Consider the following 15,342-nt stretch of genomic DNA (forward strand, 5'->3'; position numbering starts at 1 on the left):
ATGATATTCTTATAAGAATAACATATACAACAAATATAGTATCATATTGTTAATTTAGAAGTAATACAGTTTATGGTAGTTAGTTAGAATTAAAATTGAAATCTTTGAACAATTTTTGAGGTTCATAGTTGCATGCATTGATTTATAAGAAACATCTAGTAATGTGTACAGAGATACGATAGTTACCCATCATGACTCATCATTACATTTTTATTTGCTTTTATAATTAAGCCAAAAAAGAAGGTACGTTTTCACTGTGAAATGTTTTTAAATCTTAAATTTGACCAATTTTTTTAAAGCTTTATAACTTTTAAATGTCCTTTAGGAATTACGCATGCTTCTGGAAAAAGCGCCACCGCATTGCTGTCCGTCGTCAGAGGATGAAATCAGGCAATTCATGTGGCTTAACGAATAGAAGAACAAACGACTCTCTAAAGTATATTTTTATTTGTCTAATGTACGGTATGACATTCGTTTTCGCAGCTTGGCTCTTGCGTAAACCGGCTTAATCCGGATAAATCCGCTGGTTCCGTAGATCATGCGAAAAGCGGGCCTTGCATGCGAGCTTTGGTAGAGTCTACCCGTGATTATGGCCTTTGCGATAACGCCGAAGTATCGGGGACTCCTTAGTTAAAAATCCTGGTCGGAACATGCTATGTGATAGTGCTTATCATTATATATGTGAAATGTTCGTTTTCCGGCTCAGTGAGTTCGGTGTAGTGGGTTAATTTGTTAGAACATACATTGAGCCTGGATACACCTGATCCCCAGTCGGGGACAGTTAGGGAACTTGCCCAGCAAGATATCCTAGGCCCCTGATATGCGTCTAGAATTTAAGAAATTAGCATATGGACGCACCTGGAACTGCCACGCGGAGTTCCAAGACGCGTGCACTGTTTTCTGGAATCACTTGGATTCGATTGGTTTCCGTTTTTTGACATTTGTATAACTTGTCACCCGTGACAAGCCAGTTTGGTTACGTTCGAAAAAGGGGTACTTAGTTGGTTGCGTGTTGTTCGACTAACGTTTGTAATCGATGTATGTATTTATATTCATGCGATTCTGGTTCTCTTTGTCATTCCATGAATCCAAATGTGGAGACCGATTGGCAGGTCTAATGTCAAGTTTAAAATTTATCGCGAAGATAGTACAGTAATAGTATTAACGTACTTAAATAATTGCATGTCAGCGCTATGAGTATAGCTATTAGGTGTGGGACTTTTTTATTTGCTATTTTTTGGGTCTTAAGGTGGCCATGGCTTTATGATCTCTCCATTTTGTGTTAAGTTTTGTATAATAAATATCGTACCAATATTAACTAACTATTGTTGTATTTAAATATTTAGGAATTACATCGTTGCTATCAAAGTAACTTTCACTTACTTGTTGTCAGGTTGATGTTTTCGTACGATACAAAAAATTCTAATTAAAATTTACTATTAACAAGTTCACGGCTATATATTGCCTCAGTCGGACGCTTGAGCTATTACAACGATAAGCATTTTGGCTTAAGTTTGCAAAAAACATGTTAACGGTTTGCAATTTGTTTATAATATTTGAGTCGACTATTATCAAAGCCGGCAATGTGACTTTTGGACAATTATTGGTAAATCAGAAAAACGACTTGGTATTCCATTGGCAGTCACAAAACTCTTCTGAACGATATCTTAGATAAATAACAGGTTAAGTATTAACCTTTATTTAATGCAGGTTTTGAACCGTATTCTTTGAAGGAGACGATTATATTCAAATCAATCTGTATTGACATATCAATAACATTTTTTTGTCCAAATTCACAGATTGCCACCTTTGATAATAGACGACTCATTTATAGGTTTTGTATAATTATATATATATGAAAAAAAAAATGATGTCGGTCTAATTTTGGACGCAGCTAGAAACGTGAATGTCTATGTAGACCTTTATTCTCATAGGTTATTTAAGTCTGAGCTGCAATTGTCCCTTTTCCTATATTTGGGGAGGGTAAAGGCAGCATTTTTTCTTAGAGACTTATGAATATTCTCGATTTACACGTTTTTCCTTTTAAAATGTTATTAGCTTTTTGACCTCGGGAGCGGTTGAATACTACTTCAAGGATATTTTTGGATTGAATATAGATATATGTATATGATAAATGTTTACATTTTAAAAAAACATGATAGTATACAAATCTAGTAATTGTAGTTAAATTTTATTATATTAAATTTTAAATAAATTAAAAAGATATTCGATGCGAAGATGCGTTGCGAATTATTTTTAGATGAAATTATAAAAAGATATATATTTATGAATGTTTTTAAAAACGGTACTTTTATACTTACCGGTGAACAAAAACTATACTAAACTATATTGTAATGGAATATTATTATTGAAAAAAAAAAATTGTAAATTTCAATAATGGAATATATTTTTTGATGATCTGATATTTTTGAAAATTATAATGTTAAAGTTTTTTTTTTTCGTGCCAAATTTTATAGTAACAGACGGCGATGTCTGATATTAATGGGGTATTGTTTGTTAATTGTAGCAAAAAAAAACAAAGTGTTATAAAGAATCGCAGAAAGCGAAACAGTGAAATTATTATTAACAGATAAAATATTATTAACAGATAAAATATTATTAACAAATAAAATATTATTAACAGATAAAATATTATTAACAGATAAAATATTATTAACAGATAAAAGATATTATGAACAGATAAAATATATTATTAACAGATTAAATAAGTTACACTTGAAATAGCTAGCAATTAAACTATTGAATTGAAAGAATAAACATATCATTCACATTTTTGTCTGATGTTTGGTTCAAATTTAATAAACTAATAAAATGTATTGTGTTTCGAGATACACGAACGAAATATACATGCCATAATTAAAATATAACACTTTTATTTGAACAAGTAATGAAGCACATGCCATAATTAGTAACATCGAGTCATAAGATTTAATTTCATTTGTTTTAGTTTATTCCTTATGGATATTGCGTGCTTTTTTCCGGTACTTATCCTTGACGAATGTGTACGTAAATCGGAAGAATTTAAATTAAAAATAAATTAGAATATTTTCAAGGAACTTATACTAAGAAAGTATCCGTACTTAATTAAGATAAATTATTAGATTAGTAAAACGGGGTGAATAGAGACAATATTGAACTTTACTTCATTTTTATGTATGTCTTCAATAGTCAAAAGAACATTACATTGGGTTTTTATCATGTCTCTTAGATCTAAATTATTCCAGGCATTTATTCCTTAGTTACAGAACGAAATGCAAAAATATGTTTCGTTTCTATTGACCCGCGCATGGGTTCAATAGACACAATGTATAAGGTGAATTGAGAAAAATGCTAGGGTTGGCAATTTCCAAAGATTAAGTAGACACCTGCATAAATAGATAACGTAAGTGTGAAAAATAGGTACCTAGGTAGTTATGTAGTAAATGTTACCTAATGGTAGAAATAAAACAATAGAAAAGTAAAAATATAAAACTTTTTAATCTTTAATTTTCATCGACGAGATCAATTATTTATTCTTATATTCGAGACCAATCAGTTGCATCGTTTATTGATTGCACACAAAACAAGTTATAATTTTAAGAAACAGTCTCATTAATAGGTCCTTCCCCCCTGAGTCGCATTCCTCATGTCTGAGGGTCGTGACCATCTCTTCACATTATCCTTCTTTGGATGATGTTTCGCCATCTTCCTCTGTTCTCGGCGGTGTATATGGCGTCGTAGACGGTGGTATCCAGAGTGATGCGGATTTGGTCGGACCAGCGCATTGGATTGCAGCCACAAGATCTTTTGCCTGCAATCTTGCCAGTTAGTATCGATTTTCAATATTTTTACCGCTCTTTCTGGCAATGGGACCGAAGAATTGAAATATCCTCTTAAGGCATATGGTAGAGAGCCCGGTTTGGATATTGAGCTGTCTTAATATGGATGCATTAGTCCGATATGCTCTCCACGGGATTCGTAGCATCTTCCTCCAGCACCACATCTCGAAGGCATCAATGTTTTTTATATCCTATCTTCTTAGATAATTCTTCTCTACAACAAGCATCTTTAATTTGACATTATAGGGCATCTCCGGATCTTGTAGTCCGCGGACTTTTAATTCTTTCCTGTGCTGAATGAGAGTCCAAGTGGGATCCGATATCCAGACAGTTTTTTTTAAAGTCTGCTTTCATGTGCTTGGGTATTACCTTAACCAAGGTCTCAGTCGGTCCAGCGGTGCCTGGAGTTTTCCTTCCATCGTTTGTCGAAAAGCATGGCGTTGCATGGGTCCTGCCAGTTCAGGGCCAGTTTTTGAGCGTTGTCTTGGAGCTTTCAAACGAAGTCTAAATCAGGCAACCAGTAAATGTGGTCTGAGTCGCATCCTGCACCAGGAAAACTCTTTACGTTGTTGACCGATTGCTTCCAACGGGAATTTACTAAAATATAATCAACTAATTTCGTTATCGATTGCCCGGAGATGACGAAGTGTAAAAGCGTCTAGGGTTATGTTGAAAATGAGTGTTTAGAATCGTGAAATTCTTGTTGATACAGAACTCTTATCATTTTCTCTCCACGTCCGTTTCTGTTGCCTAGACCAAATTTCCATATGATTTCATGAAGTTGAAGATCATAAGCGTTTCCGACCTACGCATTCCAGTCTCCCAGTATCACGGTAACCTCTCTGTTCCGAATTGCATCGATTGTCGCTTTCAATGTCCCATAGAAATTTTCTATATCTTCATCAGAAGACGCAGAAGTGGAAGCATATACTTGCAGGATGTTAAGCGTGCAAGGCTTGGTGTTTAATTTGATACTTATGATTCACTCTGAGACTGGATTGCAGCCAAGAACTTGTTGATTCATCTTTGCTGACATAATAAAACCCACTCCATGCAGACTAGAATCATCCAGACCAGAGAAATACATGGTATTTCCCGAAGCTGTCTTGAAATGTCCGATTCTTCGCATGTGTCTCGCCGATGCCCAAAATACTAATGTCGTGAGATTCCATCTCCCGTTCCACAATGCTTAATTTCCCTGGCCTAATGACACCTCTTCCAGGTGCCAATACGATGATGTGCTCGTATAGATGTTTTGGTGCTATATGTTTTATTTCCTCCACAAGTTAGAACTTCGGTAGCCAATTTCACACCAGCCGGCCCGGGTACCGACTGGCGCCGAGTGTTAGCCGAATCGCATTCATCATTTCTTGTGTTCACGGTTAGAGGTTTTCTTGGGAGTTAATTAAACGGCGGGTTCCAATGTCCTTCCGTCTCAGTCTTTTAGAAGATATTTAGTCTCCTCGGTCACTGGGTACCGCTTCATGAACGCTGGGTGGCCACGGTGTTGTCAGGTTAATTCCCGCCGCCTGAGGCTCGGCGTTGAACTTTTACGGTAGCTGTGGTCCCTCCTGTTCAACCTCCCTCCTTTTGCATCCGGGCTTGGGACCGGCAACGGTGGATGTATTACGTAGTTACATAGTTAACATTAAATAATTAACTTTTCAATAATCAGCATTTAAAACTAGGTACTAAACCAATGAGATACACTTTTAACAATAGCACAGTAGTCACGTATTATATATCGTTATCCATTAAATCTTTCAGAATATCTTTTTCGTTTTTGTAAAACGATGGTCGCCGAGTTTGGATAGTTTGTAAACTGCTTGGACCAGGACGATCAATATTATCAGTTGTATCCTTTAAAATTTTAAGACGCGAATTTGGATATATTTTTAGCACTTATTCAAAGTAACCTAGTAATATCTGATATATTTTCATTAGATATTACTTAGATACTTTATATATATTGTTTTCTTTGCCATCGTAAGTATTAGTTGCAGTATTTTCTTTGTTTTGTGATATTTTGGATGTCAGTTCTGCCTTTTTTGGTTTCTTTTGGCTTTCCTCTTGTTCTGTTTCTACATAGTTTTCACTTTGAGTACCAACGCTTCGTCCAGGTATTCCAACTTTTTTTCCTTTATGGTTCAGTTATGTTCATGGTTCCATATTTCATCTCCCTGAGCATATCTAGAACGGATTTTTCTATTTCAGTTTCATTTTCATCGTTTTGCACTTCATGTAGTCTGCTTAAAACTTTTATTCATTAAGCGGGTATATTCCTGTTTTCCAAAATCCTGCTATTATATTAGCAGCAGTAATTGTTACGAAGCTCTTCCATTAATTTATTTAAAAGTCTAGGAAAACATCCCTTTGGAATCGTGGCTTGGGCTTTTCCATCGGTTTTTTTTCACTTCAATACTACGTTTCGCCAAGTTATCTTCATAGGCATGAAGAATACCACATCAAGAGGTATGTGAGATGTGTACTATTCGCCGGTAAAAAAAATTAACTATATATTTTGTTCGTGGCACAGCATTATTGTCTCCATCGATAAATGCGACGAGAGGTTATCGCCTATTAGGCTCTTTTTCCCAACTTTCTCTTTGAAGCGAGGTATGATTATTGATTTAATCCAATCTTTAAAAATGGTGGCTATAAAGCGCCGTCAGCTGTAACGGCTATCATAAATGGAACTGAAGACTTTGTGCTATTCATTACCCTCTCTGGGTACTTCGTTCCTCGTTTACTAAATGATTTTTTTGCGTCATGGGTCATCATTCAAATTAGTTTCATCACAATTAATTACATTGCTTTAATAAGTTGATGCTTAAATAATTTAAGTTAATACATAAATTAATACCCGCCAATGACTCTTCTAACTCTTTGAAATATTCTTTAATTGAGTCTAGTGAACTTTCTGCCCTTTTTTTCTTTAATGTTTTAGCTATATCTATGGGGAATTTGGTTTTGTGATGGCGCGACCAAGTCTGGTCCCGGTAAATTATTTTTAAATTTGAGCACTGCCCGGCCCACTTGTTCAAGCAACTATAAGCCTTAACAATGTATCTCAAATCTAATGCATCTAAAGGGTATCCCCATTCTGCACATTTATTGATATACTTTATCGTGTACTCTTCAGTCTCGTCAGTTAAAATAGTTTGCCCTCCTTGTTTTTTCATAGTTTCGCTGTATCTATAAAATACAGATTTATCGATATTACATTTCTCCGTTATGGCCTTTAAAGAGAATTGACAATTCGCATATGCGGCAACAGCTTCATTTATAATATTTTCATCGTACTTTCTATATCTTTTCCCTTTAGGATCTGGTTTATAAACACGCGGCATAATGGTTTGTACCTATAACAGAAGAAAATACTTATATAGGCGATGAAAATATATTAGTACATAATAAGTAACACTGTACATAAAACTAGGATTTAAATCCTGATTTGGATTGGATTGACCTAGATAGATAGATATACATTTTACAGGTACCTAGACCTAAATCTTTAAGCAGTATTTATAGATCATCAATATCGTCTCCGAATCATACAATTTCCAAGAATTCTAAATTTTTATAACAAAACAAAATAATATTCTTATATGTAGCAGCCCTTTTTTTTTCGGGCCGGTGGCTGAACCTACGAGGTCCCCCCACCTAGGGGGCGCGCTTGGTATTTGAGATTGGTCCGCGACTGCGAGATCGCGGGCCCAGGGTTGTTTTCAGGGCCCTACCCACTAAACGACTCCCCTACACTCTTCGCACAAGTGTCCGATCCCCTCCGAGGTCAGAACACGGATGAGGTAAGGGGGTTACCGCGGTCAACACTACAACCAGACGGCGCAGCTCACCCCAAGTACGCCCAGCCGACGGAGTCTCCGAGGCGAATCGAAGGCCCTGAAACGTCGGCCGTCTCGGTACGGCAGCCCGTCAGGCCGCCCAGACGGTGCTGCTGATGTCCCGGAATACCCCGCTGGACCAGAACCAGCCTGCCGGGTTGGGACGCGATACACCGCCAACCGGTTGGTCTTTCGTATCTCCTTGGTGGCGCGCTAGAGTGCTGGTAGCGCGCCGCGCGGCCTCTACCCCCTCAGGTCGCCCCTTGACCTTCACCGGGGGGAAGCCGATATATGTGGCAGCCCTAATACATAATATTTTTCTAATCACCTCTTACTCGTTTCTATTGAACCCTTTCACGTGTCTATTGAACCTATATTTTGTATCTATTAGCCTCTTCCCCGTGTCTATTAACCTCGAATTTTATAGGACCTCGTTTAACCTGCATTCAAGGGACTCACTGCAAGATCTCTTTTATTATGTTGGACAAACCTCACGTCAATTAAGTGCTGCTATTTCAAGAAAAATAATGCTGCAGTTTTAAAAAAATATAAATTTCGGAAAGTTTTTCTTTCAAAGTATTGGGCTATAGTCTGTAGAAAAACATTTTTAGTTTTGTATCTATTCACCCTGCGATTTTATTCACCCTGTTTTACGGTATGGAGTCAGCGTCAGAACGCCACTTCGCAACACGATAATCCTCTTATCGTGGCCGCTGTTAAATATTTGCATACACAGAGCATGTAGTCGCGCTTTGTGGTCGTTTGCCGAGGCTGTGTATTGCAACTTTTGTCGGTGTAGTCTCCGACCAATGCGCAAGTCCGATTACTTTCTGGCCTACAGGCTAATCTTCTATTCGGTTGGAGCCGTACGTTACAGATCTATCGCGATTACTTCCTTACTTTCCAATGCCGTGGGGCGGATAATAAATACGCAACTCCTTAAGTGTCTTGAGGATCGCTGGCTGATCAATGACCGGACAGTACGGTTTTTGTAAAGGTTGCTCAAATGGCAATCTTCTTGTATACCTTGGTCACAGTTGGGTCGAAGCCTTGGAGAGCAAGGGCGAGGCTCTCAAGAGTGAGCCTTAGTACCGCGAAGGCATTCCACAGAGTCTGGCATAGTCGAAGTTACCTTTTCGCTAACGTCGACTCGACTTCGGGTTGCTTACTTTTTGGATAGGCGCAGCATCACAGCGTTATGACATCAGTTTCTTTAAAGGAAGTTTGTGAAGTTTACTCATCGTAGGCAGCAGCTTAGCTACGCCCCTGGCATTGCTAACATCTACGAGCTAGGGTAACTACTCACTGTCAGGTGGGTCTTATCGCAATTCTGATCTAGTAATAGCTTCCGTGGCAAAGCACCGGCCCATGAGCTGTTCGCCCTTCATTGGAGACGCTCGGACAGTTATTAGTAAGCTCCACCCCACTGAGCCAGCCCGTGTTCCCCCACCCACCCTGATAAAGTTGAAAAGGTCATCAGGCCACCAGTAAAAATACATGTTATTTGTTTTCCCATTAGCGAATTCATGTTAAAGCAGCAAATCGTGCTGCTAATTAGAAATTCCTATTAGCCCCGCCAATGTTCAACCATTCTTAATTACCCGAGTATCTTAGACAAGATGGTAATGGTAATCGATGGTTTATGTATTTCAATATGCTAGCCTGGCTTAGCTGTTGTATTAGCTATAGATTCAATTCTAATAATCATTCTGTCACACCGTGGTCATAACCCTTAAAATTGTGGTAAATATTATGAAGTGAGGTATGGATAGAGCTTATTTTCAATCGCCATAACCGATGTGATGGCCCCAGTGCATTTGTATTTTGCTAGTCATTAACTGATCTTAGCTTATGTTGACCAATTTGATTCCTATAGCAAAAAATCATATATTTATTGGAAACAAATAGTAAGAATGTAATTAAAAATTTACAATAACGATTAAGTACAATGCTTGGCTTAGCTGAAAGTTTTATTGTTAACAATTATAAGCTTCGCTTGTTACAATTCTATTGATTTTATCGTTGTTTTTTTTCTACGTTAAATGCAAATAGTTTGTTTAAAATATTGTTAATGATATTTGTATTCCAAAGGAAATATTGTTTATATTTTTAAATTGATTTGTTTATTTAAGTTTAACAATGTTTTTGTTATTAAAAATATTAAAAAAAAGTATTACTATTATTGAAAAAATGCGTAACGCTTAGTGTTGTAATACATTTGATGTTAGAAAAATATATATGTAGTTTGAGAGTACGTAAACCGAAAATAAATAGATAAAATAGTTTATGTAGTTTTATTTAATTTTCCCATTACATAGTATACCATGCCTAAATATATTTCAAGCTTGGTTGTATGGCTGGCGGCATTTTTGATGATATTATAATGTACTACGGTGATACGAAAATACTTACTTAAACAGGTATTGTATTATTATCGGACTCCATAGACACATCCTTCGTGAAGGCCTTGAGAAATGAGGTTGAAGTCTCAATTATGTATATTGTTTAGAGCGTCACACACTTCAGATACCGCTATGACGAACATTCCCTCGGCGTGTAAAGAAGCGGACGTTATTGTCATACAGAAACCTGAGTGCTTAGTGGGAGTTTTTTAACGTTCTCGATAGCGTAAAGTTAACTCAGATTTGTATGCAGTCGGAACAGCGCCCCTAGCGGCAAACGTAGGCAAACGTTCCAATTCCATACAAATTTGAATTAACTGTTACGCTATCGAGAGCGTTAAGGAACTCTCACTAAGCACACTGGAAAACCTAAAAAAGAACGTGCGAGCCACCGCCCGATCAGCCTCCTAGTTAGGCAAAGTATACGCGCAGCTATTACTATTTTTTACTGGTGGTAGGACCTCTTGTGAGTCCGCACGGGTAGGTACCACCACCCTGCCTATTTCTGCCGTGAAGCAGTAATGCGTTTCGGTTTGAAGGGTGGGGCAGCTGTTGTAAATAAACTGAGACCTTAGAACTTATATCTCAAGGTGGGTGGCACATTTACGTTGTGGATGTCTATGGGCTCCAGTAACCACTTAACACCAAGTGGGCTGTGAGCTCGTCCACCTATCTAAGCAATAAAAAAAATAAAACAAAAAATATTACGCAAAAACCTCAAGGCCACCATCACCTCGCAATGCTTCCTGATTGACAAACATTTCGGTTTCCCCGCGAAACATGCATTCAATAACTGTATGGCCTCACGGAGCACATCTTAGTAGGACACGTCATTACGTGTCTTCCCGATCCGCTAACGGCGCTTTTAGGTACCTCAAGCACCTGTCATCGTTCGTCGAACCCGTCGCTTGCTACGAAGAGTTCGGCGAGTAAATTAACCCACAACCCACTGAGCTTCTCGCCGGATCTTCTCATAGTCGCGTTTCTGATACGGTGCTAGATTCAGCGAAAAACTGCTAGGGTTAGTGTTAGCAACGTTGTCAGGTTAGAGCCCTAAACAAACGCAGACCCGCCCCGACCGGAGTCCTTTTCTATATATATTTTTTTATTATTGTGTACATTATGGCTAGGGCAGTGTACATTATGGCTAGGGCAGATGAATATTAAATTATTATTTTTATTTTATTTGTTGCTTAGATGGGCGGACGAGCTCACAGCGGCTGCCCCACCCTTCAAACCGAAACGCATTACTGTTTCACGGCAGAAATAGGCAGAGCGGTGGTACCTACCCGTGCGGACTCACAAGAGGTCCTACCACCAGTAAACAGATTTGGTAAAACATTACGGCCCGAGACAGAAAGAGTGTGCTTAGTGCGAGTTTTTTTACATCTCGATAGCGTAAAAGTTAACTCAAATTTATATGGAGTTCGACAGCGTTCCTACGTTTGCCGCCAGGACACAAAGATGGAGAAAAATCATGCGAAACAAAGAGGACGACCCTTGGCATCGAGCAATTCCGGGCGTAGATGGAATAGCCCCTTAGACTACCAGCAAACAGGTAGGGAAAAAATATATTGAGGAGTGAGTAAAGGAGCAAAACATTTTAATTTATTTAAAATTTCTACACCTTTATTTTACTGTCTAAAGTTTTTTCAATTTTATAAATATAATTACAAACCCAGTGTCTTTTATTTATACAGTTGTTCAATTTTTTTATAATTACTAAGGATTACACAAGTAACACGTATCTACCATCTCTCTATTTATCTCATAACATTTTTATAATTTGTCGCGTAACAAAATTTTATTTTTGTTAATCTTAAATATAAAAGTCCAGGATTATTATAAGCAATAACGTTACAGTCCGCAAATATGACGTAAAAGTAATCTGTTGGATTGACATTAAACAGACAGCAAGAAAGAACAAGCTATATTTTTACAAAATGAAGATGGTAGCTCTGTGTGCTTAGTGCGAGTTTTTTAACGTTTTCGATAGCGTAAAAGTTAACTTAAACTCAAATTTGTATGGAATTGGAACGCTTGGCTACATTTGCCGCTAGGGGTGCTGTTCCAACTCCATACAAATTTGAGTTAACTCTTACGCTATCGAGAATGTTAAAAAACCGCACTAAGCACACAGATGTATGCTTCTTGACGTAGTATCATCGTGCAAGTTCCTATATACTCTCAATAGTTTTAGGTCAACATTTCTAGAATGGATTTTTTATCTTTATTTTATACTTGTTCTTCACGATACACTTTCCATTTGTTAATACTTAAACATAAAATATTCTTACTAACATTTTCAGTTTACGCCATTTGAATTCTCCCCCAATAGAGTTACTAATTCCCCAAATACTTTGCTGGTTTTCGAGTCTGGAAGTTCTTTAACAGCGCAGAGACCTTGACCAGCTAATCTACCAACTCTAGGATCAATGGGTACGCTGCCCAGGAATGGAATTTTTGCATATTCTGCCAAAGATTGGCCTCCTCCAGTAGAGAATATATTAGTGCATTCACTGCAGTTTGGACATTCATATCTGAAAAATAACGTAGTACTTAATAAAGTGCTTTCAGAATTTCACATCGATGGAAATTGTTGAAATAGACAAATTGATTGAATCACCTAGTAAGACATGAATTAAAATCATTGAATAAAAAAGGAAATTGAGCAAAATTGATACCTAGTAATATTATGAACTAGGTTCAAAATGTGTTGTCTATCATATATCAAATGTTAAAAAACATTGTTTTATTGCTCTTCCATATTCTTATTTTTGTGTTATTTGATTTATGTTTTTAATTTATTATAGATTATAAACTAATGATGAGTAATAAAATGTAACAATCTTGGCTCAGTGACTTGTATGTAATAATTCATCTTTGATCCAGATTTGGGATTATATTTGCAGTGAACTTCAAAATCGTATGCAAATTGTGTTCATAATGATCTGCTTCTACAATATATTACTTATATATCATGGACAACAGTGGTACTCAAAATTGTGTGGACATCCATGATATTGTGAATGTCAAAGTGAGTTTTAAAATTATTTCGCATTTATGTGATAACTACTAAGAAGATTGACACGAAATTTTGCATTGGCATTGTCAATGCCACAGAAGCATAGGATGATTACATCCATGAGTTAGCATGTGATAAAATTTATTATCTATAATAAGTTAAGCCAAGTCACCCTTAAAACTATATAAACTATTTTATACATACCCACTCATATTTTCTATAAGACCCATTATAGGAATGCCAGTTTTTCTACAGAATGTAATTTCTTTGCGTACGTCTTCTATTGCCACTTCTTGTGGTGTGGTCACTAGTATGGCAGAACATTGTGGTACTTGACGAAGATTCTCCATAACAGTTATGTGTTCATCAGATGTTCCTATAATTAATGATATTACGTTTACTTCATTATTATTCTTAAAAGAGTAGTCCACATCCAGGGTCTGGAAATAATTTCTGGTCAAAGTAAGTATCTCTGTGGCAAATTTGTAGCATTTTCTTGAATTTTCACAAGTCATAGACACGAAACTACTATTATAGTTTAAAGTCATATATTTCACAAAATTGTGTCTCTCAAAACTACAAAGTACTCATTTGTTATAAATAATATAATAACAGTAAAAATATAGATTAAATTGTAGTAGTTTTAATTTTGCTTTTTTGTTACAAATAATGATATAGCATTTTTACCAAATGATTGAACATAAAACTTATTATGTTTGTTATCAAAAGTGGATTTTATTTTGATATTTTTTTATCATTTCAATAAAACTGATAGAGTATATAGTAGTATATTTTAAGTAAGTTTGAAATTTTCTTGTTTTATCATAATATAAGTGGTTTATTTGGATAATTTACCTGGAGGTGTATCTATAACCAAAAAGTCTAGCTCTTGCCAATAAACATCTTCTAGGAACTGTTTGATTATGGAAGTCTTTTTTGGTCCCCTTAATACAACAGAATCATTACGAGATGTTAGTAGGAATCCAATCGACAGGACACCGAGCCTCTGTTCGCTGTCCATGTAAACTGGTACCCAACCTTCAGCGCTCTGGTGGACATCATGGCCTTCGAGATTCAAAATGTAAGGTACGCTTGGGCCACATAAATCTATGTCTAATAAACCAACCTGGAATGATAGATTGTAAATATTATGAGGCATCTAGTACCAGTATTCTCTAATCATTGTATCAATCATTATATTATTATAAAATTTTGAACTTTTAGATAAAATAGTAATTATTATAATCAAATTGCTAAATAAATTTAAAAACCATGTAACTTAACGTTAAAGTTTATCATATATTTTTAAGAATGTTTTTGTAAGTTACCCCGAGTCATAGAGCTATGTTTGCATCTCGTACTGTTTTGTAGATTTTACGCATAATTACTGCAAACTTTACAAACCTTGTAACCTCTTTCTTTTAGAGTTAGTGCCAACTGTGTGCTCACTGTTGATTTACCGACGCCACCTTTGCCGGAAAGCACTAATAACACGCGTTTTACTTGATCTAACATAATTAAACTGGAAATTATAAAAAGTTCTAGAGCAAAAACTTTACTAACAATATATTTAAAAACGTTAAAATCTTGATAACACTTCGCAGTACGATATAACTTTTGTTTGATAAATTAATGACATTTGACATTACTATCAGCTGTTGTTTGGTGATAGTAATGTCCATTGGCAATTTAAAAATCTTGAAAAGAAAGGCAAAGGGGCTCCATCTTTTTTCAAACCGCTAAAGCGCTAAAGACAATATCTTCAAACTATTATTATTATTAGTTGTTTTCATGTTGTTTAATTCAACTTAAATGTGCGTGTTTTAAAACATTTGCCTATAATTACTATGAAAAAGTGTTCCTAAAAGTCTTTAACGTTGGCAGCAATGGCAATTCAAAAAGCTGGTTGCCATTCTAAAAAAAGAAAAAGTCTCTAAATAAGTTCCAAAGCGGTGAAAATCTTCCAGCGAACGTCTTTGTTTGGTAGTACCACGCTATAAATATTGTTCTGCGAACGAATTTTTTTTTTACCATAAAAACGTGATGTACAATGATCTGGCATATACACATTTTTTCAAGTTCCATCGCTTCTGTAATTTATAACAGTAACGACGAAATTTAAAATTGCAAAGTGGTTTATGGTATTATGTATTTAACGGTAGCTATCATTGAACAGAAAAACTTTAACAGGCTTATCATTTAAAAAAATGTTGCCCATAAAGCCAAATCTT

The 15,342-nt window shown here is 36.2% G+C and overlaps 2 protein-coding genes across 4 annotated transcripts in view; one reads left to right on the forward strand and one right to left on the reverse strand.

Moving 5' to 3' along the window:
* cry1 (cryptochrome 1) overlaps positions 1 to 11,763 on the forward strand; it is a 39,678-nt gene extending 27,915 nt beyond the window's left edge. For 2 of the 3 annotated variants that reach the window (XR_005245647.2, XM_012695740.4), the window contains one exon: positions 326 to 9,968. Coding sequence is in view for 2 of the 3 variants with exons in the window: in XM_012695740.4 (XP_012551194.1) it covers positions 326 to 415 (90 nt within the window). In the remaining variant the exon portion in view is untranslated. 3 annotated transcript variants of the gene reach the window in all.
* On the reverse strand, positions 11,673 to 14,973 carry LOC101740890 (cytosolic Fe-S cluster assembly factor Nubp2 homolog). Its single transcript, XM_004932529.5, has 4 exons — positions 14,516 to 14,973; positions 13,967 to 14,237; positions 13,316 to 13,487; positions 11,673 to 12,626 (listed from the first exon to the last, which is right to left on the reverse strand). The coding sequence occupies exons 1-4, from the start codon at positions 14,624 to 14,626 to the stop codon at positions 12,392 to 12,394; spliced, it is 789 nt and encodes a 262-aa protein (XP_004932586.1). The 5' UTR covers positions 14,627 to 14,973; the 3' UTR covers positions 11,673 to 12,391.
* Positions 14,974 to 15,342: the final 369 nt, after the last annotated feature.

This window comes from Bombyx mori, chromosome 17 (genome assembly GCF_030269925.1).
Source record: "Bombyx mori chromosome 17, ASM3026992v2".
In the NCBI taxonomy this organism is placed as follows: domain Eukaryota; kingdom Metazoa; phylum Arthropoda; class Insecta; order Lepidoptera; family Bombycidae; genus Bombyx; species Bombyx mori.